Here is a 22,847-nt window from a genome sequence, read left to right on the forward strand (position 1 = left end):
GAGCCTATTTGTCTTACATTTGAAGGAACTGAGGCCTGAGAAAGTGACTTGCCCTGTCCATGGCAAAACTGAGACTAGAACCCAATTTGGAGCTTCTCTCCATGGACTTGGGGCTACTCTGTTTTTCTCCCCTTTTTTGTTAACTTGAGCTTATTGCACCCCTATATGTGACCCCTTACTGCCTCTTTTGGCATCACTGACTCTTCTTCCCAAGAAAGAATGAAAAAAAGGCATCAAGCGTCATAGGTCTCTGAAGTCAATGTATAATCCATGACACACAAGTTTTGAGATTATTTCCCTTCTGTGTATGAATAGTATCAAAGATAAATAGCATATATTGAAAACAGAAGAATTAATAGGTTTGTTGGGTTGGTGAATGATTATTTTGCAACTTAGCTTTGTGCATCTTTATTAGTAAAGGTTTTTGGGTTTTTTTTCTTCTTCTGAAAACTACTAATGGCTCTATTCAAGGTGGCAGAGTAATCTAAATTCTGAATTTTTCTTAAGTTTGAAGTTACCCTGAATACTTTTCTATATTAATTACATTTTTGGTCATATTAATAAAATTTGCCTTCCAAGTTCCGTATTGTCTAAATGCTTTATGAAGGTGAGACCTGAGAATAGGAAGGGCTTTTTAAAAATCACATAAGTACTTATTTTTGCAAATAAAACCTGTAACTCAAGTAAGTGATGTAGCAAAGATCACACAGCTAATTATTGGCAGTGCTGGGACTCCTGGATCTCAGATTGGGATGAGAGGAGGCACTCAGTAGAAAGTTAAAGCCATTAAAAAAAAAAAAAAAAAAAAAAGACACATCTTCCTAGAGTATTGTTTTACACAGATTTTACTTTTCATAGGCTGTGGAAAGGGATTTCTTTTTCTAACAAAACACCAATATATTCTAAGAAGAATGAAAATGCTAATACATAAGGTAAAATGCTGAATTTTTTTTTTTTTTTTTTTTTTTTTTTTTTTTTTGAGACGGAGTTTTGCTCTTGTTACCCAGGCTGGAGTGCAATGGCACGATCTCGGCTCACCGCAACCTCCGCCTCCTGGGTTCAGGCGATTCTCCTGTCTCAGCCTCCTGAGTAGCTGGGATTACAGGCACGCACCACCATGCCCAGCTAATTTTTTGTATTTTTAGTAGAGACGGGGTTTCACCTTGTTGACCAAGATGGTCTCGATCTCTTGACCTTGTGATCCACCCGCCTCGGCCTCCCAAAGTGCTGGGATTACAGGCTTGAGCCACCGCGCCCGGCTCTTTTTTTTTTTTTTTTTTTTTTTTTTTTTTTAAGACAGAATCTCCTCACTGTCGCCAGGTGCTAGGCTGGAGTGCAGTGGCACAATCTCGGCTCACTGCAACCTCCGCCTCCTGGGTTCAAGCAATTTTCCTGCCTCAGCCTCCCGAGTAGCTGGGACTAACCGGTGCATGCCACCATGCCCAGCTAATTTTTGTATTTTCAGTAGAGACAGGGTTTCACCATGTTGGCCAGGATGGTCTCGATCTCTTGACCTTGTGATCCGCCCGCCTCGGCCTCCCAAAGTGCTGGGATTACAGGCTTGAGCCACGGCGCCCGGCCAAAACACTGAATTTTTAAAAACAGAACACCAACCTCTGGTATGTGCTTGTCTCTTCTGCTGGCAGGGGGCCTGAAGAAGGGTGAGAAACCCTGTTCTGCACCCCAAGTTCTGCCCAGCGCAAGTGGCCAGCTAATATAATCTGAGTGTCAGGGGCTGCAGCTTTGTGGGGTTTCCATCAGAACATTCCTTTTTGTGTGAGTTTCTCTGGCTCTTCAGATGTGGAAAAATGTGACGTTAGCCAGTGTACCCTGGCAGCCACCATTCTCTTATCCCTGACTCCAGTGCCTTTGCGGTACTGTATGTTAAAGAACAACTTCCCAGAGTGTTGTGGTTGAGGCTTATGGGTCACATTCAAACCATGTCCAAGGAGTGTAAAAAAGACTACATGGTTTTACCTTCCCGCACAAGACCGGTGGTGCCGTAAAGGCTCTCTCCTTGTCCCCTCCCCCTCCCACCACTTTATTAAGGTTACCCATTGTCTTTTTAGATCACAGGATTTATTCTTCAGCTGTGATTTTGTGTGTAATATAAAACCTGTTCTTTCTATCAGGAGCTCAATATTTTGGGACAAATCCTGTTCTGGCAGAAATAACATGGCCACAAAGCTTTCCAGTGTGTGCGCCAGTGAATTCACAACATAAAGATAACAAAAGTCTATCACCAAGTGATTGCCTTTGAAGGCCATTGGCGCATTAACTTTAAAGAGAGCCTTGCCTGTGCATTTCCTCCCCCTGCTCCCACCTTTTGCCAAAATCCCATTAATTTCGTTGAAGGTTTTATTTTCTGCTGAAAATGCAGGAAATTTAGACAACTCTCTTGGAATCCCCCCAAAACTAATACAAACAAGATACATATGCTTCTCTTAAGGAAACTAAAAATAAAGACTTGAAACTATTTAACTGTATAAATTCCCTCTTAAAAGGAAAAGGAAGTTTATAGAATGAGAGGCAACTGACCGCTGTTAACAAGGTAAAACATTCCCACAACTGCCAACTTGTCTATTTGATGTGAAATTACTGTGTAGCATAGAATTTGTTGAGCTTTCATTCCCAACATGTATGATGTATCAGAAACATCTGAAAATGGGATCCTTTTCTTGTTTTTACATTTGAAATTGTCTGCAGTAAAATAAGTATGCCCATTTTTTGGAGGAGAAAGCCTGTTTGATCTGGGATCTGTTCCTGTTATGGAAACTATGCACTGAAAGGAAAATAGCATGGCTGCTCTACTAATAAGCCATCAGGTTGTATCTCTGACAAAGCTAACTTTGACACAATACAGAGGAAATATGGTTAATATTCAAAAGTGTGCCTTCTCTAAAATCTTATTTCATAAATGCAAGTCAGTTTTTCTATACACTGACTACTTTTATAAATTAATAAGAGTGGGATTTTGGACTTAACATTTAAAACTAAGAAACATGGGTTCTGAGTTATTTGCACTTACAGTAATTTCAGCTTTGGAAAGCCATTTATATTTTTGTTTATTTTCTGATACCGTCTAAAGTTAAAATGATTTTTCTCCTTGAAAATACTTTGATAATATATTCGTGGATGTTTTGGATAACACTCACATAGTGCTTACTGTTGTGTTATACATTGTTTTAAGAACTTTACAAATGCTACCTCATTTAAACTTTGTGAAAAAGATATCAAATAGTTTTAAAGACCATTTGAAATTCTGACACACAAATAATGAGATTAGGTAACATTTTAGGTCTTTTTAAATAATGAAATTTTGACGGTTTTATACTTTTCAAGAAACTCCAAATTCATGCTTTTTCTTCTTTTTACAAGGGGTGATTATAACCCAATAATGCTTTTAAAAAGTGAAACATAAAGGAGTTCATTTGTTTATTACCATGTGTAGTGGATACCTGCACGAGTAGTAGCATAGTAGCAAGTTGAAGATTCAAATAACGGAAATTATAATTGTTGAGATAGTTTCCTTTATAAATTAGAATTAGCCAAAAATTTGATTCTTCGTTTTTAGTTAATCAGAATCTCATGGTACATAATTTACCCCTCTGGCTGGTGAATATTTTCTGACCTACTCAGTGCCTAGAAGCTGCAGTTGATCTTCCAACACCAATGGGAGGTTCCAGAGCGTGGTCTCCGGGAAACAACTTACACAGTAGGAACTCTGGCTGTTCCATAAAGGATAATTAAAGTAGTGGTCAGCAGAGAACTGTTGTCGCTTAAAAATAAAAATGACTTAGTTGCAAGGATTACAAATGTATATATACTTACGTGTCTTAATGGAAATAATGGGATACACAGAATTACATCTCTAATCAAAACAGTCCAAATGCTAGACAGCTAGCAAAGTGTGAATAAGATAATGAGAAGGCTTTAAACCAGGTTGTGATGAGGGACACTTGAAATTGCTAATGGGCTTGAGAAGAAGATGATAGCTATGACAGTGGAATAGACTGAAGACAAATGATTAGGAGTAGGGAGATGGACTTCTGCTAAATGGCAACAGCTTTCTGTACTGCATAGAAAGAACCAGGAGCCTTTCAAAAGTGTTCCATATTCAAGGATAGGCTGGTTGACCACTTGGTATGAATTTTATGGAAGGGATTCTAGCATTAAGGGGAGTGACTTTAGTGTCTTTTGTATTTTCTGAGTGTGTTTTATGATTTTATGATTCTTTGATCAAATTCTAAGCTTTCTAATTGCTTAGATAATAACTGAATTAGTAAGAAATAAATTAAAGCTTTGCCGAATTGAAAAAAGTAGAAATTCTTGGCATGGTGTTTGGAATATAATAGAACCAATTAACATAGACCTGATTTCAAGGAAACATCATTTTATTTCTCTTTCTTGAAAGAAAGTTCTTGAGAGTACTTGTGTCACTGCTACCACTGACATCGAGCCAATGCAGGTTAGTCGGGCTGTCCTGGTTGTGCTCAACCTGCCTCCAGTAGGACTAGCAGTGCCAACTAGTTGTCAAATATGTGGAATTTCACCCCTGGGTATAACCAGAAAGGAGACTATTCTTAACCTCATAAAAAGGGTATTTATATTGGGGTTTATAAGGATTCTCTATATTGAAATTTTAATAACCTAAATTATTTGGAGTGTTACACCTTAAAGCAAATATTGATAGAAAATTGTCAGCTATTCTTTAAACTTATTTCTGAATTATGTTTCTCTTTTTTTTTTTTCCAAAATAGTTATACATTAAAATATAGAAGACTCTTTCTAGCATGGCAGTCCAGCCAAGTATGGTATCATATAAAATGTGTTTGCTATAACTTCCCATAGTATGTTGTTAGTCAATTTGTCAATTTGAGTAATGCTAGAAACTATATATTCTAGTCATTTAATTTATAAATCTGCAACTGAATATAACCTATAAAAGATAACATTAGAATTTGTCACAGGAACAATATAAGAGGGGTTAGGTAAAATACCCAATAACTCCTTTAAAAATAGGAGGGCTAGTGTAACTCTTAAAGAGCCTTTAGTCAGATTCATGCAAAGTAAAAACTAAGGTAGAGCGTGCTTATTAATATAGTTTTTTCTTTTTCTTTTTGTTTTTGATTTTGAGACAGATTCTGACTCTGTTGCCCAGACTGGAGCACAGTGGCATGATCATAGCTCACTGCAGTCTCAAACCCCTAAACTCAGGCAATCCTCCTTTCTCAGCCTTTTGAGTAGCTGGGACTATGGGCATGCATCACCACATCACACCTGGCTAATTTTTTTTTTTTTTTTAATGTAGAGATGGGGTCTTGCTCAGTTGCTCAAACTGGTTTTGACTCCTGGCCTCAAGTGATCCTCCTGCTTCAGTCTCCCAAAGTGCTAGGATTACAGGTATGAGTTGCTATACCTGGCCTAAGGTTTTTATTTTATACTTTCCCTTACTTGGGAATAAAATAAATGGTCAGTATTTTAGCCTTGGTTTGAACTAGCACTTACCTATTTAGGAGATGGTATATCACCCTGTTTCAGCAAATTACTTATTTAAACATTGAGAATAAACTCTCAATGTATTTGAAAGCAGATATTGTAAGCTATCTACAGATAAATAATTTTCAAAGTATAAGTTTCATATATCAGAGCTTATACTTGGCATAAGTGAGTGTATAAAATATATATGAACATAAAATTCTACAGAAAGCTAATATTTTGACTTGATTAAATTTCTAAAGTAGTCATACTATTTCATTGGGTTGCCCTTAAATAACCATGAGAGAGAATTCTGAAGCTTGAAGTCTCTTCCTTCTTCTGTATTAGTTCAAATACCAAAATGAGAAGCAAATATAATTCAGAGAACTTCTGGTCAGGATTATCTTGTTAGTTCCAAACTTGAAGTCTCATCTCCTCCCCTTTGCTTCAAAAACATAACAATAATAGATGAATCATAAAAAGAAAACACTTCAAACACATAGCCAATTCCCAAAATGAGACAGCTATTTCTTGATCGACCAAAAACAGGAAAAGCAGTCAAAACAGTGAGCCTGCTGAGCTGGAAGGAGGAGAAGTGGTTGGGAGCTCAGCTACTGTAGGGCAGGACACTAGTGCCAAGTTCCCTGCTAGAAATTAGGAGCTGGACTAGATCCTTTGTTGAAATACAGTGCCTGAATAAATGTGTTAATAATAACAGTTAAATTCTATGTCTAGGGAGTCGGGAGTACACAGAAAGAGCCTCACTATGGGATCTTTAGATAAACTGATACCGGCATGGTGACAGACCCTGCCAGCACTGTCCTTAGGGCGATTACAGGGCAGGAGCACCAAGGTAACAATTATGAGACCTGGTTTCAGTCTCAGACTCCAGGAAGCCACCTATAGATTGGAAGTATTAAACCATATTAGATAAGATTGCGTAACAAAATACATGCTGAAATCTAACAATAAAAAGATAGCAGAGATTATCGTAATTAAGGTAAATTTATCTAAGTAGAATTAAAAACTAATAATTTTGGAACTACTTTGAGGAGGCTCAAAGATAAATGAAGGAATAATATTCATAAAAAGAATACTTGTACAATAAAAACCAAAAGAAATGAAATAACATGACTGTGAGAGAGAACTAGTTAACTAGAAAGCTTAAAATAAAAAGTATCGTCATTAAATCTTAGTAGACAAGATTGATCTATACTGGACACTATCAAAGAGAGTTAATAAATTGGAAGATAATAACTAGAAAAGATTATCCAAGTTATCTTTATGGAAGAGACTAGGTTGTCAGGCCAAAAGTGCACTCCAAATATACTGAGCAAGATCAATAAAATAAAAATAAGCCAATACCTAGACTTGTGATTGTGAAACTGAAAAATGTAAACTAGCGGTCCTCAACCTTTTTGGCACCAGGGACAGGTTTTGTGGAAGACAATTTTTCCATGGACTAGTTGATGGTTTCAGGATGATTCAAGTGTGTAACAATAAATTGTGCACTTTGTTTCTATTATTATTACATTGTAATGTATAATGAAATAGTTATACAACTCAATATAATGTAGAATCAAGGGGAGCACTGAGCTTGTTAATCTGTATTTGCAGCTGTTCCCAGCATTAGCATCACCTCCTCAGTTCCACCTCAGATCATCAGCTATTAGATTCCCATAAGGAACATGCAACCCGGATCCCTCCCATGTATAGTTCACAATAGGGTTTGCACTCTTAAGAGAATCTAGCTGATATGACAGGAGGCGGAGTTCAGGCAGTAATGTGAGCAATGAAGAATGGCTGTAAATACAGAGGAAGCTTTGCTCGCTTGCCTACCACTCACCTCCTGCTGTGTGGCCTGGTACTGGTCTGTGGCCTATGAGTTAGGGACCCCTGAATTAAAGGATGAAAATAGTCTTTTTTAAAAGCTATCAAAAAGAAAAAACAGGTTATCTACAGGGGAATACTAGTTACCTTTATAATAAGCTTTTCAACTGCAAAAATAGATATCAGAATAAAATGAAAGAGTGTCTTTAAAATGCAGAAGAAAATAACTAGAATTCTACCCCCAGATAAAATTTAATGTAAGAGTGAATGCAAGACAAAGACATATGTCCATCATTCCAAGCCTAACAGGGTTTATTATTTATAGACCCTCACTGAAAGCACTACTAAAGGATGTACTTCAAGTGGAAGAAAAGTGGACCTGTAAAGGAGAATGCAAAAAACAATGCTATGTACTGAAATTAATATGTAAATTTAACCATTGGCTTTTCAAAAATCAATTTATGTTTTTTAAGAAGAAATTAAAAATGTAAGCAACTATAACACAGAAGGAGGATGAAGTCTCAGGTTGCTGTTCAAGGAGGAATGAAAGTATATCAACCTCCTTGAATCTTATTTAGGAGATGGATAGCAGTACTTTAAAAGTTGGAGTTTATGTTTCAAATATAAGATCTACCCTTACAAGAATAGAAATATTATCTTTAGACTTCACACCAATGAGGGGAAAAGGCAGAGCAAGGTAATAAAAAGCTTTATCAATTCAACAGAGGTTAGAAAAGGAAGGCAAGGTTGGAAGAGATGAACTAGAGATAAAGGATGATAAATGGAAATGTGGCAGGTTATGTTTTCTGAAATGACTACAATATCTCCTTCCCCACATATTTAGAACTTTGCTACTCCCTCATCAGGTAAGGGAGGCTGTATTCCCTCCACTTGAACCCATGTAGGCCTTTGTGACTGCCTCAACCAATAGAGTATGGTAGAAGTGACACTAAATTGTTTTTAAAATTATGTCTCTTGCAACCTGCATACTGTGAGGAAGCTCATACAGCCTGGAAAAGGCCATGTGCAGAAGAATCAAAGACCTTGATCCACAGCCCCTAGCTCATAGCTAGCATCATTTACCAGCCACATGGAACTGTTATGAAGGCTAGCCCCCATGTAATGCCACATAAAGCAGGGACAAGCTGTTATCACTAAGCCCAGCTCAGAGAACAAAATGAATGATTATTACTATTTTAAGCTGCTACATTTTGGGGTAGTTTGTTAACATCCATAGATGGCTGATACAGGAATCACAAAAATAAGACAGTGGGGATCAATGCAAAGATACCAATAGTAACAGTAAATATAAATGAACTAAACTCACTTAAAGTCCAATTAGACTAAAATATAAAACTATAGATTATCCAGTTAGATTAAAATATAAGCTGGGCATGGTGGTTCTTGCCTGTAATCCCAGCACTTTGGGAGGTTGAGGCAGGAGGAGCACTTGAGGCCAGGAGTTTGAGGTGAGCCTGAGTAACATAGCAAGACCCTGTCTCTATAAAAATAAAAAATAAAAATTTAGCCAGTCTCAGTGGCTCGTGTCTGTGGTCCCAGCTACTTGTGAGGCTGAGGTGAGAGGATCGCTTGAGCCCACGCCTCCAAGGCTACAGTGGGCTAGTGTCTTGCCACTGCATTCTAGCATGGGCAACCCTGCCTAAAAAAAAAAAAAAAAAATTACAAATCCTAGCCAGATACTTGCTTTTAACTATACACATTTTCAACTTTCACTACAGAAAGCTTAAAAATTAAAGACTGGACAAAGATACACATAGTAAATGCTAAACAAAATGAAGATACTGTAGTAAGAAAATATCAGTAAACAGACACTTTAATAAGTGTTTAATAAACAATATAGACAACATGTAATGATTAAAATGTTTTTAAAAAGATGACAGTCATGAACCTGTGGTCCCTTTGAATATGTAAGTCACTTGGAGAAATTGATAAATCTTTAATCATAGGAAATTATGACACAAGTCTATCAGAAACTGATAAATCAGTCACACATAAAAGTAAGGATATAAAAGATCTAAAAAGTAGTCATTTTTAATATTTCAGGAAATGGGAACTTGTTATAGCATCTGTTATAAAATGTTGTAAAAATTGACTATGTGCTAAATAGAGAAACTTCAAAAACATTACAAAGATTTTATATAATAGAGACCACATTCACTAATATCATGGTGCAGTCACAATTTTTAAATTGTTGTAAACTAAATAACTCATGGATTAAAGAAAAAGTTTCAATAGAAATTATTATAAACAGTAATCCCCCTTATCCGCAGTTTTGCTTTCTGTGGTTTCAGTTATCCACAGTTATTTGTGCTCTGAAAATATTACATGGAAAATTCCAGAAACAATAAGTTTTAAATTGTATGCTGTCTAAGTAGTGTGATGACATCTCACACTGTTCAGCACAGGACGTGAACTATCCCTTTGTCCAGTGTAATCCATGCTATTTTCACTACCTGCCCATCAGTCACTTAGTAGCAGTCTTGGTTATCAAATCCACTGTCATGGTGTCACAGTGCTTATATTCATGTAACCCTTATTTTACTTAATGGCCCCAAAGCTCAAGATTAATGATGCTGGCATATTATTGTAATTGTTCTATTTTATTATTAGTTGTTGCTGTTAATCTCTTACTATGCCTAATTTATAAATTAAACTTTATCATCATAGGTATGTATGTGTAGAAATAAACAGTATGTGTAGAGTTCAGTACTATCCACAGTGTCAGGAATCCACTGGGGATCTTGGAATGTATTCCCCGTAGATAAAGAGGGATGACTGTTCTTAGAACAAAACTTAAGGTAGATAGTTTCCCAGTGAGCCCTTCCTCCTTGTATTCATGCCTTTGTATAATTCCCTCACGAGAATGTAGGAGGGGCTTAATGACTTGCTTTAACAAATAGAATAGAGCAGAAGCTGTAACATGTTGCTTCTGAGATGAGGTTACAAATGACTCTGGTGTCCATCTTGATGCCCACTCTCACTGTTTCTCAACTCATTCCCTCTGGGTGAAGCCAGCTTCCACATTGTGGGCTGCCATATGGAGAGGCCCACGTGACCAGGAACTGATGTCTTCAGCCAAGAGCTGGTGAGAACCTGGGGCCTGCCAGCAGACATAAGAATGACCTTGGATGTGAATTTTAACCCAACGCGTGCCTTGAGATGACTGTAAGGTTCTGATGGCAGCCTTGGAGGGGGTACCATAAGCCAGAGGTACCCAGTTAAGCCACATCCAGATTCTTGACCCACATGCATATTAGTGTTTTAAGAAGCTGTGTTTTGGGGTAATTTGTATTCAGCAATAGGTAACTAATGATACATACTACATATCAAAACCTGGAGATTATGGCCAAATAGTAAATTCAGAGCCTCAAGTACTGATGTTAGAAAAAGGAGAAAGCCTGAAGATAAATATTGTTAAATTATGTAAAGAAGTCCAGATTAATGAAATGAGAAATAAAGGAATGATGAGAAAAAGCAAAAACTAGTTTTTTGAAAAAACCCTAATAAAAACAGTCAAGCCTCTGGTAAGTTTTACCTTGGAAAAAAGAGAAAGCAAAAATAAACACTCTTAGAAATGAGAAAGGAGACATAACTATAAACACAGATTTTTAAAACCATAAGAAACTGTTGTGATTAATAAATGTGAAAACTTAGACAAAATGAGTGACTCTTAAGAGTCAAGAGTTACACTATTAAAAGAACTCTTAAAAATTGATAAGGAAACAACTCACTTGAAAAAATGGTTAGAGATATATAAAGAGACAACTCACTCAAGTGCACATCAATCCAAATGACACCGCATGAAAAAAAGGCTGAAGCTTGCCCCACATTCAGGGAAATGGTCACTAAGGTAGTAACAGTGTAATACACTATATCGTTCAGGTAGTGAGTTTTAAAAAGAGCAAGTATACTGCTGTCCATGAGAAAATGGTAGAAAGGGCCTTCCTACGTTGCCAGTATAAATGTATTGTCATCACCCTAAACAATCTGATGGCATCTATTAACATTACAAATACGGCCTTTTCAGCAATCCCTCTCCTGGAGTCTATCCCAGAGACATAAAAGTACCCATATATAACACATTCACCAGGAGGCTTATCAGCCTTATTCATAGAAACAAGGAAACTGGATATACATTGGATGCCTATCAGCAGAATGTTATGATATATTTTACATGTTATAATATGCTATAAACCTATAATACATCTCTACTGTTTTTGCTTTAGAAGTCAGTTCTTTTTTAGAATGATTAAAAATAAGAAAAAATTTCTTTCTTTCCTTGTGGACATCTACGTTTCTGTCTGGCTTCATATTTCTTCTGCCTGAAGAAATCCCTTTAATATTTTGCATAGTGCAGGTAATAAATAATCTCAGCTTATTTTTGTCTGAAAAAGTATTTGTTTTACCTTCATATTTGAAAGATATTTTTGCTGTGTATGGGATTCTTGGCTGACTGTTGTTTTATTTCAGTGCTTTGATGATGCCACTGCATTTAGGTTGGACTGCATAATTTCTCATAAGTCAGCTGTGATTCTTATCTTTGTGCCTCTGTATTCTCTGTCTGTCTGTGTGTGTGTGTGTGTGTGTGTGTGTGTGTGTGTGTGTTTAGCTGCCTTCAAGATTTTCTCTGTCTTTAGTTTTTAATAATTTAAGTTTGATGGATCTAAGTATGTGGGTTATTTTGGTTTTTGTTTAGGGGTGGGGTGACCATAGGTATTTTCTGACATGCTTAAATATGTTTGTTTGTTTGTTTCATTACTTACAGGAAATGCTCATTCATTATCTCTTCAAATATGTCTTTTGCCCATTCTTTCTCTCTTTTCCTTCTAGGAGTTAATTACATGTATATTAATGTATTTTATATTATTTTACAGCCCTCATTAGACTCTCTGTCTTGTTTTCTCATTCTTTCTTCTCTTTGCAGGGTTAGTTTTTGCAATTTCTGTTAACCTGCCTTCAAGATTGCAGTTCATTCCCAAGTTCTGTCCAGTCTGTTGTTGAACCTATTTAAGGCATTCCTAACTACAATTACCACATTTTACAAAACTTCTAGCATTACCATTTGTCTCTCTTATAGTTTTTTAACTCTGCTGAAATTCCCCATTAATTCAAACAAATTTGGTAGATCATAGTTCTTTTAGATTCCCTCTTTGATATTTTCAGAATCTTTTATCTCTGTGTCATATTCTGCTGATGACTTTGTTCAGCATAGATTCTTTTACTTGCTTTTTTGTGTGTCTCACGCATTTCAACTGAATGTTAGACATTGTATTTAAGAAAACAGAGGCGGAGGCTGGGTTCAGTGGCTCACCCATTTAATCCCAGCATTTTGGGAGGCTAAGATGGGAGAATTGCTTGAACCCAGGAATTCAAGGCTGCAGTGAGCTAGGATTGCACCACTGCACTCCAGCCTAGGTGACAGCGTAAGACCCTGACTCAAAAAAAAGTAGGAAAAGAAAGACAGATAAATTGTATGGAAATAGGCATATCTTTTCATCTCTCAAGCAGGGGAAGTAAACTTTTACTATTAAGAGCCAGATAGTCAGCCGGGCATGGTGGCTCACGCCTGTAATCCAAGCACTTTGGAGGCCAAGGCAGGTGGATCACCTGAGGTTGGGAGTTCAAGTTCAAGAGCCAGATAGTCAGTATTTTTTTATTTTACAGGTTATAGAGACTCTGAAGTCTACTTTACCTGATAATAATATAAGTCAGTCCTCCATATTTTGGATATTATGCATGCATGGATTCAACCAATGCAGATTGAAAGTACATACAGTTGGCCCTTCATATCCTCGGATTTCACATTTACAGATTATTCGAATCTATGGGTGGAGGGAGCAACTATAGTATGCCATTATATATAAGGGACTTGAGCTTCTGCAGTGTGTTGGTATTTCCGAGGTAGGGGGATGTCCTGGAACCAACTCCTTAAAGATATGGCACACTGTATAGCCACTTCTGCTTTCTTTTGATTTATGTTTGCATAAGTAAGTATCTTTTCCCATCCTTTTACTTTCAACCTATCTATATTAGAAGTTTCTCATATATAGCATATAGTGGGGTAGTGTGATTTTAGTACACTCTGCCGATCCTTGGATTTTAACTATTGTAGACTATTTGCAATTAATGTAGTTATCATTAGATAACTACCATTTTACTTTCTGTCTTTAGTTTGTTTCCCCTTTTATATTTGCCCTTTTTTCGGCCTTCCTGTATGGAAATTATTTTAGAATCCTGCTTTGATATATCTATAGTTTTCTGCAGTTTTTGTTATTGTTGTTGTTGTTGCTTTTGAGACAGGGTCTGGCTCTGTCAGTCAGGCTGGAATGCAGTGGACCGATCTCAACTCACTGTGACCTCTGACTCTCAGGCTTAAGCCAACCTCCCACCTTAGGCTCCCAAGTAGCTGAGACTACAAGTGTGTTCCACCACGCCTGGCTAATTTTTGTATTTTTTGTAGAGATGGGGTTTCACCATGTTGCCCAGGCTGAGCTGGAGCTCCCGAGCTCAAGTGATCCACCCGCCTTGGCCTCCCAAACTGCTGGGATTACAGGCGTGAGCCACCGCACTTTGGGAGGTGGTATTTTGTTTCTTATCAGAAAGATTTGCTCTAGATGTTACATTATATGTATATAGCTTATCACAGGCTAGTAGTGTTGACATTTTACCAGTTCAAGTGAGATGTGGGAACCTTTGTCCCTTTAAATATCCACCCTTTTTTATGATTGTCTTAGATATTCCTTTGCATACATTGAGAACCACATCCATGTTGTAATTTTTGCTTCAGCTGTCAAATATAGAAAACTGAAGAGGAGAGGAAAGTCATTGTATATGCCCATGTGCTTGCTCTTTCCATTGCTGTTTTCTTCCAAGAGATTTGCTGATTGCTTACTTTGACCTTGGCTGTTTGGTAACTATTTTATGTTCAGATTCCCAAAGACTGTTCACTCCAAGGAAACAGTGACAAAATCATAGTTTGTTTATCTGAAATATAAAGACTGAAATGACAGTGTAGAGAAATGAAGTCATTTTCTGAATTAGGCATTTTTCTTGGAATGGGCACTACTCTAAATCATGGAAGTCTAATGATTTAGGGTAATATGGATCTAATACGGATCTAGTAAATGAGGAGCTGAGTAAGTTCCAAATTTCCCTCTAGATTGGTAAGTCTGTAATTTATTATATGAAATTCCTAATTATCACCATACTAAGTTCAAAAAATGTTAACCCAAATTCTTTAGTAACTGACAAACCTCATTCTTAAGACTCTTGACAGAAATCATCTTGATGAGCTTCTCTGCATGATCTTTCCAATGCTGTTATAACTTTATGGCAATTACTCTTATTTTGATTAATTCTAATGCAAGGAGAAAAAGACTGACTCTGTGTTGTGGTTTCCTTTCTTTATAAGGCACAAGACCTAAATGTCATCGAAGAAGTGATTCGAATGATGTTAGAGATCATCAACTCCTGCCTGACAAATTCCCTTCACCACAACCCAAACTTGGTTTATGCCCTGCTGTACAAACGCGATCTCTTTGAACAATTTCGAACTCATCCTTCATTTCAGGATATAATGCAAAATATTGATCTGGTAAGTATAAAGATATGTATTATTATTCTTTTTTAAGTGTTAAAGGAGAGAATGTTAATAAGCCTTGGTAAGAACTATAATAGTAAGTTTCTTCTTTCAACATTAACTGTATTTGCAGTCTACTTTGCTATAATAGTTGTGGTAATCTGTGTGTGTATTTGTTGTATATATGCATACATATTTAATAAAATTGAAGTCATACTTCATACAGTTCTTTATTCTGCCATTAAAGTTCTGCCATTAGTTCTTTATAATGCCACTTAGAACCTGAGCATTTTTCTATGTTATTATCAATTCTTCGAAAATCTCACATTTTAATTTCTGTCTAGCCTGTGTTTGTGTCCTAAAATATATTTAATCATTATCCCTTTTTTGCTCATTTATTTCCAGTGTTTTATATAAATTCATAATGGATGAACAGTTTTTAAGTAAGTTTTATCTCATATTTTAAAATTACATTTTTGGTATGGTTTTAAAGCTGGAATTTTACTAGTTTTTACTGTCAGAGGACATTTTTATTTTCAAGATTCAACACAAGTTGCCAAATTGTTTTCCAGAAAAACTATAAAATTTATGCATGTGGGACAAGCGTGGTGGCTCACGCCTGTAATCCCAGCACTTTAGGAGACTGAGGTGGGTGGATCACTTGAGGTAGGAGTTCAAAGCCAGCATTGCCAACACGGTGAAACCCCGTTTCTACTAAAAATACTAAAATTTGCCGGGCGTGGTGGCTCATGCCTGTAATCCCAGCTACTTGAGAAGCTGAGGCGGGAGAATCACTTGAACTTAGGAGGCGGAGGTTGCAGTGAGCTGAGATCACAACATTGTACTCTGGCCTGGGCAACGGGAGTGAAACTCTGTCTCACACACACACACAAAAAGAATGTATACATCTGTATATCATATTATACTTCTGTAAGTGACCCATGAGAGGATATGTGTACTTTTACAGCTTGGAGCAGTGTAATTATTTTAATGTCTTTTTATAGCAAAAATGGTATATAATCATATTTAAATTTCCTTAATTACTAGTGTGGTTGAACATTTTTTACAGGTCTGTGAACTTTTGCTTTCTGTCCTTTTAAAAAAAAATTTTTTTTTGTTAAGTTTTCTACTGTCATATTAGTGTTTTCTGATTCAACTTGGTTCCATAAATATTTTTTGAATAGCTGTTATAATTCACAGTGCTTGACCCAAGTAAACTGAAGAGCTGCCGTCCTTGTCCTTGTATTACTTATATTTAGCAAGACATTCAATAATTGAATGATCAAACAAACGTAATATATTTAGTTTCAATAATAAGTAAGCACATGTACATACCTTTCTCTGGGGTGTTTACCCAATAATGGAATTGCTGGGTGTTGTGTATCATGCCAAACTGTTTTCCATGGGGGTGCTACCATTTTACACTCTAGCTACTGGTGTATGAGAATTCCTGTTGCTTTACATACTCGTGAAAAATTGTTTTGATAGTTTTGTCAGTTTTGTAATGGCATCTTATTATACTTTTAATTTGTAATTCCTTGATTACTAATAAGGATAAGCATGTTTCATATGTTTATTAGCCTTTGGATATCCTCTTTTAGGAGTGCCTGTTAGAGTCTTACTAGTTTTCTATTGAGTTATTTATCTTTCTCTTGTTAATAAATATTTTATTGTTATGTTCTGGATTCTAGACCTTTCTTGGTTATATGTTGCAGATATCCACTCTCTAACACAGCTACAAACTTCTTGACAGAACTCTAAAACTTCTCTCCAAATAGTCAGATCAGGTAACATTCTCAATTCCACTCTTTCTATGGAGACCTGCTGCCTGCCACACCCATCGTGCACTGATTCTGCACAGCTGCGCTGTCTTGGGAATTGCCTTCACTGCTGTCATTTGGTTGAGCCTGGCTCCTGTCTTCCTCTTTCTTGGTTTACTACTTTGTGTTGGCAGAAGGTATATTGTAGCTTTCTGGGAAAAGGGTGTATATGAGATGGATTTTTGTTATTTTTTATGTTATCATGTCTGAAACATCTTTCTTTTCCCTTTACATATGACCTGATCTTTCTGGAAGCTTTTCGGATCTCTTTATCCTTGTGTTCTGGAACGTCATGATTTGCTGTGCATTGGAAAATGCCATTTTAGTCTATAGACTGGTGCTCAGAACTGTCAAATATTCTTTTTGTTGCTGCTGTTTTTGAGACAGAGCCTTGCTCTGTTGCCTATGCTAGAGTACAGTGGCATGCTTATGGCACATTGCAACCTCTGACTCCCAGGCTCAAGCAGGCCTCCCAGCTCAGCCTCCCAAGTAACTGGGATACAGGCATGCATCACCACATGCGTGTGTGTGCGTGTGTGTGTGTGTCAGTCAAGGTTAGATCTTGCTGTGTTGCCCAGACTGGTCTCAAACACCCAGGCTCAAGTGATCCTCCCCGCTCAGCCTCCCAAAGTGTTGGAATTACAGGCATGATGCATTGCACCCAGCCAAATAGTCTTTTAAATTATTTCTTCTCTGCCACTTTTTGTCTGTGAAATTCTTCTTAATCAAATGCTCCTTGGGAGCCCTTTTATATCCGTATCATTAAATGTTATTTTGGGGGCTAGTCCATGTCTTCAGATAAGAATTCTTTAGGCCCTGCTTGGAGTATGGAAGCCTGTCTGTCAGAGTTTTGAAAGCAAAGATAGAGGCTGAACTACGTTGTGGATGGGGAGAGAAGGTAGAGAGTGGCGTCTAAGTGAAAACCGATTTGCTTTCAGGGTGGCAGCAACGCATAGATTCTGGTCAAATTTCAGACATAAGAGTGTGTCTGTCCATTCTCATAAGCCAACTTACCCAAGTAGGTTAATCTTTTGCTCATCTTGATAGAGTTTTGCGTAGTTGTTAGGTACTTGGTTGAAATCAGGTTTGGGCCATAACTAGTCTCGCATTCCAGACTCTTAACACACAGGATGTATTAACTGCTGGATACTCTGGAATCTACACAATTAAATGTGAGTTTAACCTACAGTTGAGTATATTGTTGCAAATCCGTTCATTGATTTTCACACCCTTTTCATGATTGCTGGTAAACAGAAATTAATATTAAAACTCTCTTTTGTCAGCTTAATCAGTGTTTTCGTTGGCTTTCCTTAAGCTGCTTCAGCTATATACGTAACAGTTGCAGCTATAGCAAAATATTTTGCTATATTTGACAAAATACACTTGTCATTTTCTTAAACTTATATCAACATCATTTAGGTATCATTAACAGAACTGGAAAGTAAATAGTCCATGGAGGTTGGGGGGTATCTCATGGGAGAATGCCATCTCTGCTCTCATCTCAGCTCTCAAAGAAAGTATCCAGAACTCAAACAGAGCGTTTGTGTCCATTCCTCTTAACAGTTACTCCTGCAAGCAATCTTATGGATTATAACATTGAGTAGAAGTCATTCTCTCTATGAATGCAACTTTATAGGCTAGCTATTTACTTACTTCTGAAAAGCTGCTTCTAACCATGTTATTCATGAATTTGTCCAAATTCGTTTCTGGTTCTTGCCAGTACTATTTTTGGAGGTAAAAACTGAGTTTAAGACTCATTATGCTTGTTAGTAAAGATTTCACAAAACTCTTTCGCCTTTTACATGAGAAATTGGCCTTGGGTTAAGAATCTTCTTGCTCAGTTTTAAGGAAATCTAATGGAGGTAGAGTGTCAATTGTGTTACCAAGCAACACTGCTATGATAAAATGATAATGTGATAAAGTGACATTTGATTGGCAAGCTGAATCTTTACTTGGAAGACTAAGAATGTACCACAAACACTTGATAGGAAACCATAACTTTGGGCTTCTCTGAATGAGAGAACTCTTATAACTGGGCACATCCTTTACAGGGACCTAGAAGCTGAAACTGTCACAAGGGTACTGGTTTCTGTTTGGGACATGATTTCTCATGTAGGGTGGCTATTGCATCTACCTATAGTAGTCTCATTCTCTTGCTTCTGAACTGTCATTTGAAGGGTCAAAGACTAGCCCAGAAAACAAAAACCTGTGGGGCTATGCTGTTGGCATGCTGCTTTTTCTATCCTTATATCTTTTTAAAATTAATCCGATGCCAACTGTGGCCTTTATAGTCTTGAGACTGTTGATGTCTAATATTTCGTCTAAGAATATCACCCAAGAATGGGCATTATAATGTTAAAATAGTATTTTCTTCTATTTGTTTATTAATGTATCTCTTTCAAGCTCCAGAGTTGGGGGATATTACTGCTTTTCCAAGATTTATTCAGATCGTTACAGACTAGAAATATCCAGCATGTCCATTTTCAGCCTTCGTGTTTCTAAACTGTGTCATCCCATTCATTTCAGTCTGTGCTTGTGGCAGTCCTCTAGCCCATCTGTCCTAACTCTTGCCTTTCTCTGGACCTCCCTGATTCCAATTTCTGTTTTCATTCCTTCCTATCTTTCTTTTTTCCTTTAAAAAAAAATTTTAAGGATAGTCACCTGAACTATGGACTATATATGTCTGGTAATATTCACCTGCAGTATATTGGAGAGAAATAATCTCTAATTCCCAGTACCTTTCATTGTGATGGGCAATATTTTCTTGGTGTTTCTGACAAAAGAATAAAGCAGAAATTTTTTTTTCCTTTGGTGATAGCTGCAATAGGCAATATTACACATCATTTGGAGTATTTAGCTTTAAAATTTTATTTAAACCACATCAAAAGCCATTTGCTTCTTTTCTAATCATCACTAGCTTTTATTGCATGCTTGCTAAGCACTTACATGCATTAACTTACTTAATCCTCATTGAAAAATAAACCATGAGGTATATTTCATTTTAGTCCTCAATTTACAGGTAAACCAATTTAGAAAGAGTAACTTGTTCGCTGTCACATATTCAGAAAGTGATATAGCCAGAACTTAAACCCAGAGAGTTTGATAATAAAGCCCATGTTTGTAATAATTCTGCCTAACCACTACATGCATTCACTAAATGTTCCCACAGTTGCCTTATGAAACCGTCTGATCATATCCACAAACGTATTTACTTTCTCTTTGAAGATCAGTTCTAATGATGTCAAATCGGTCTTTATGCCATCAATGGTAAAATGAGGAACATTCTTAGTAACCATACAACTGATATCCTTAAAAACGTCTCTGAGAGCCAGGTGTGGTGGTGCACTGTTATCCCAGCTACTCAGTAGACTGAGGCAGGAGAATCACTTGAGCCCAGGAATTCACGACCAGCCTGGGCAATGTAGCAAGATGCCATCTCTTAAACACACACAGATATACACACAAAAGAAAAAGAAAAAAAAGTTTCTGAAAGACCATATTAGTTTTTTTGCAGAAGGAGACAGAAAACCATGCAGAGAATTTAAACCACATCCACTTGAAACGCATTCTCCTTTGTAAGAAGTGAAAGGCAGAGTGGAGGTGAGGATATAGAAAGGGCATCACTGTAAGCACACAATATAGAACCATTTAGAAATAAAAGCAGGATGTTAAGTTGTACTTATACCCAGTACTTACTTTTCTATCATCGTCAGAAGAATGGGCCTCTTATTTACACTTCACCTGTATTCAGTAAAAAGTGCATTCTCACGCTAAACATTTGGCTACATGCCGTTATGCAGTTCTTAAAACCAGATCAACAAATGCCTAAACAGTTTTAAGTACACCTTCTAACTGACGGGAATGAGGCTTGGGTGCCTCATGTGTAATACCTCTTTTACCATGCTTAATCCATGTGAGCTAGGATTATTATCCCACTTTACAGGTAAGAAAACCAAGGTACTGAGAGGCTTCTCAAATGCTATTAATACACATTCCTGCCGAAGGATCATTGTCTTGGATAATTATTGCATCTCATTGCAGGGCGCTTTATCTCATTGGCCCTTTTACCATTCCTAGGAGGGCTAGGCAAGAGAAATAGTGGGCTCGAGATCACTTGGTTAGCAAGTCTCTAAGCCAGGCCCTGAATCCAGGTCTTCTCATTCTATTAAATCCCATATTTTCCACATTCACTAGGATAAACCTAAGTAGGATTCCAAATGAGCAGGTTTTTCAACAACTTTTTGTTGAATACTATCATCCAAAATAGTACTGGGTACACTGGAAATTCATTTTAAAAACATTTTAAATTCCTTTTACATATTTTGAAAAGAATGCTGTGATAAAGATATAAATAACGTCTCTACTTTTTGCCTTTTTCAGCACTTTACCTTCCCCTTCCATCCCCCAAAGACCCCTGAGATTTTGGCTTAAACAAGCGTTTGCTATTTTCTTCTTTCATAGAGTCAACCTTCCAAAGTTAACTCTGTGAAAGACTGTAGAAGAAAAAAGTTGGTGGGGGAGACAAATCTACTGTTATTTTTAGTGGACAGGGAGTTGAGAGTAGATATTTTTGGTTAAGACATTTAGCAGCAGTCAGTATCTCAGAAGACAGAAGTACTAACCTTGGAGCACTTTTAATTTCTGCAGAAGGAGTTAGACATATGCTTTTCAAGTGCCCACATTTTTATTACACACTGGCACATCTCTCTCCCATCTAAGCATAAGGTGATATGGTCAGGCTGAATTAAGCAGCAGACAAGGTAGAATATGACACCAAATGAGAGAACATAAAAGACATTTTCTGGTTACCTAAGAAATGGCTGAATATAAGTAGTGGACAGATGCAATGAACGATAACTACTGTATGGTATGGTAAAGGCAAGAAACATTTTTATCTCTGGACAGTATAGAATTCACATTAGATCTTGTGTATTTCCAGACCTGACCATTCAGTTACTGACTTGACAGTCCCACAATTGTTGAACAAGTTTAAATCATAATTCTTGATTTTCTACCAAACCAATACAATATAAAACATTTTCTTCTACAATCTTTTTTATCCCAATATATAATATCAATATCTACCCAGTTGCTTAAGGAAAAAAGAAGAAGAAGAAAGGAGAATAGTGAGAATAAAAAGAGAGGAGAGCTGGTTAGAATGGGGGTAGTGGATTGCAAATTTAAAGAACGTGATCAGGGAAGACCTCTCAGAAGGTGCATTTGAGCCAAACTTGAAGCAGGTAGACAGTGAGCTATGCAGCTGTTTGGGGACAGAGCGCTCCAGGCAGAGAATAGATGGGTGGGACAGAGTGATGGAGAACTGGCTGGGAAGGCAGAGTGAACATTCTGTGATAATGAGGGGGAGATGCTTGATACAGGGTATGCATATTTGTCAAAACTCATCAAGCTGTGTCATTAAAATCAGTAGGTTTGTTTTATTGTATGAAATTCTACCTCAGTAAATTTACTACTAAAAAATAAATTTCCTAGACTGGACTTCTGCCTAGGATATAGAAAGCTAGGAAGAGTTCTTCCCTAACAAAGAGAAAAAGAGGTAAACTTCAAAATCAGAACCTTTCTTGAACCTATCAGAGAGCCGAGGTCACAGGGCAACCAAGTAGTCTAGATCCGAAGGAGGGATCATCAGCCCGCCCACCCCTCAAGCTGAGGTGAGACACCAGGAGTGGATCACCTGTGGCAGAGCACAGGACTAGGCGGCCACCGTACAAGTGGGTAAAAAGAAATCTCATGCAGTTTTAATAACTTGCTAAAGGCTGAGTGTGAACTAGCGTGACATTACAGAACACCTACGAGACTGAGGCACCAGAGGAATTTGCACTCACAGGCTGTTTTTCACTGAGACTGGGGGCAGGGCATGAAGCCAGAGAGAGCCTCCCAAGGTGATGCACATATAGAAAAATGCATAGCCTCATTCCCCTGCCAGCCTTTTCCTTCATTTGGTGCAAAAGCCTTAGATTGCCAGAGGAGGAGCACCGAACCTTATTGCCCTCAGGACATAGGTAGAGTCCCAGTATTGTGGGTAAAGGGTAAAAGAAGAAAATCTCTACTTCTATGTAAATGTCTACTTCTAGGTAAATTAAACTGTCCCAGTCCCAGGA

The 22,847-nt window shown here is 37.3% G+C and overlaps 1 protein-coding gene across 4 annotated transcripts in view; it reads left to right on the plus strand.

The window, feature by feature from the left end:
• The window catches only part of DYM (dymeclin), a 439,715-nt gene that overhangs the window by 336,870 nt on the left and 79,998 nt on the right, over positions 1 to 22,847 (plus strand). For all 4 annotated transcript variants that reach the window (XM_010336841.3, XM_074383488.1, XM_010336842.3 and 1 more), the window contains one exon: positions 14,741 to 14,923. In XM_010336841.3, the coding sequence (XP_010335143.2) occupies positions 14,741 to 14,923 (183 nt within the window). The remainder of the gene's footprint in view (positions 1 to 14,740; positions 14,924 to 22,847) is intronic.

The sequence above is a fragment of the Saimiri boliviensis genome, chromosome 13 (genome assembly GCF_048565385.1).
Source record: "Saimiri boliviensis isolate mSaiBol1 chromosome 13, mSaiBol1.pri, whole genome shotgun sequence".
Classification (NCBI taxonomy): Eukaryota; Metazoa; Chordata; class Mammalia; order Primates; family Cebidae; genus Saimiri; species Saimiri boliviensis.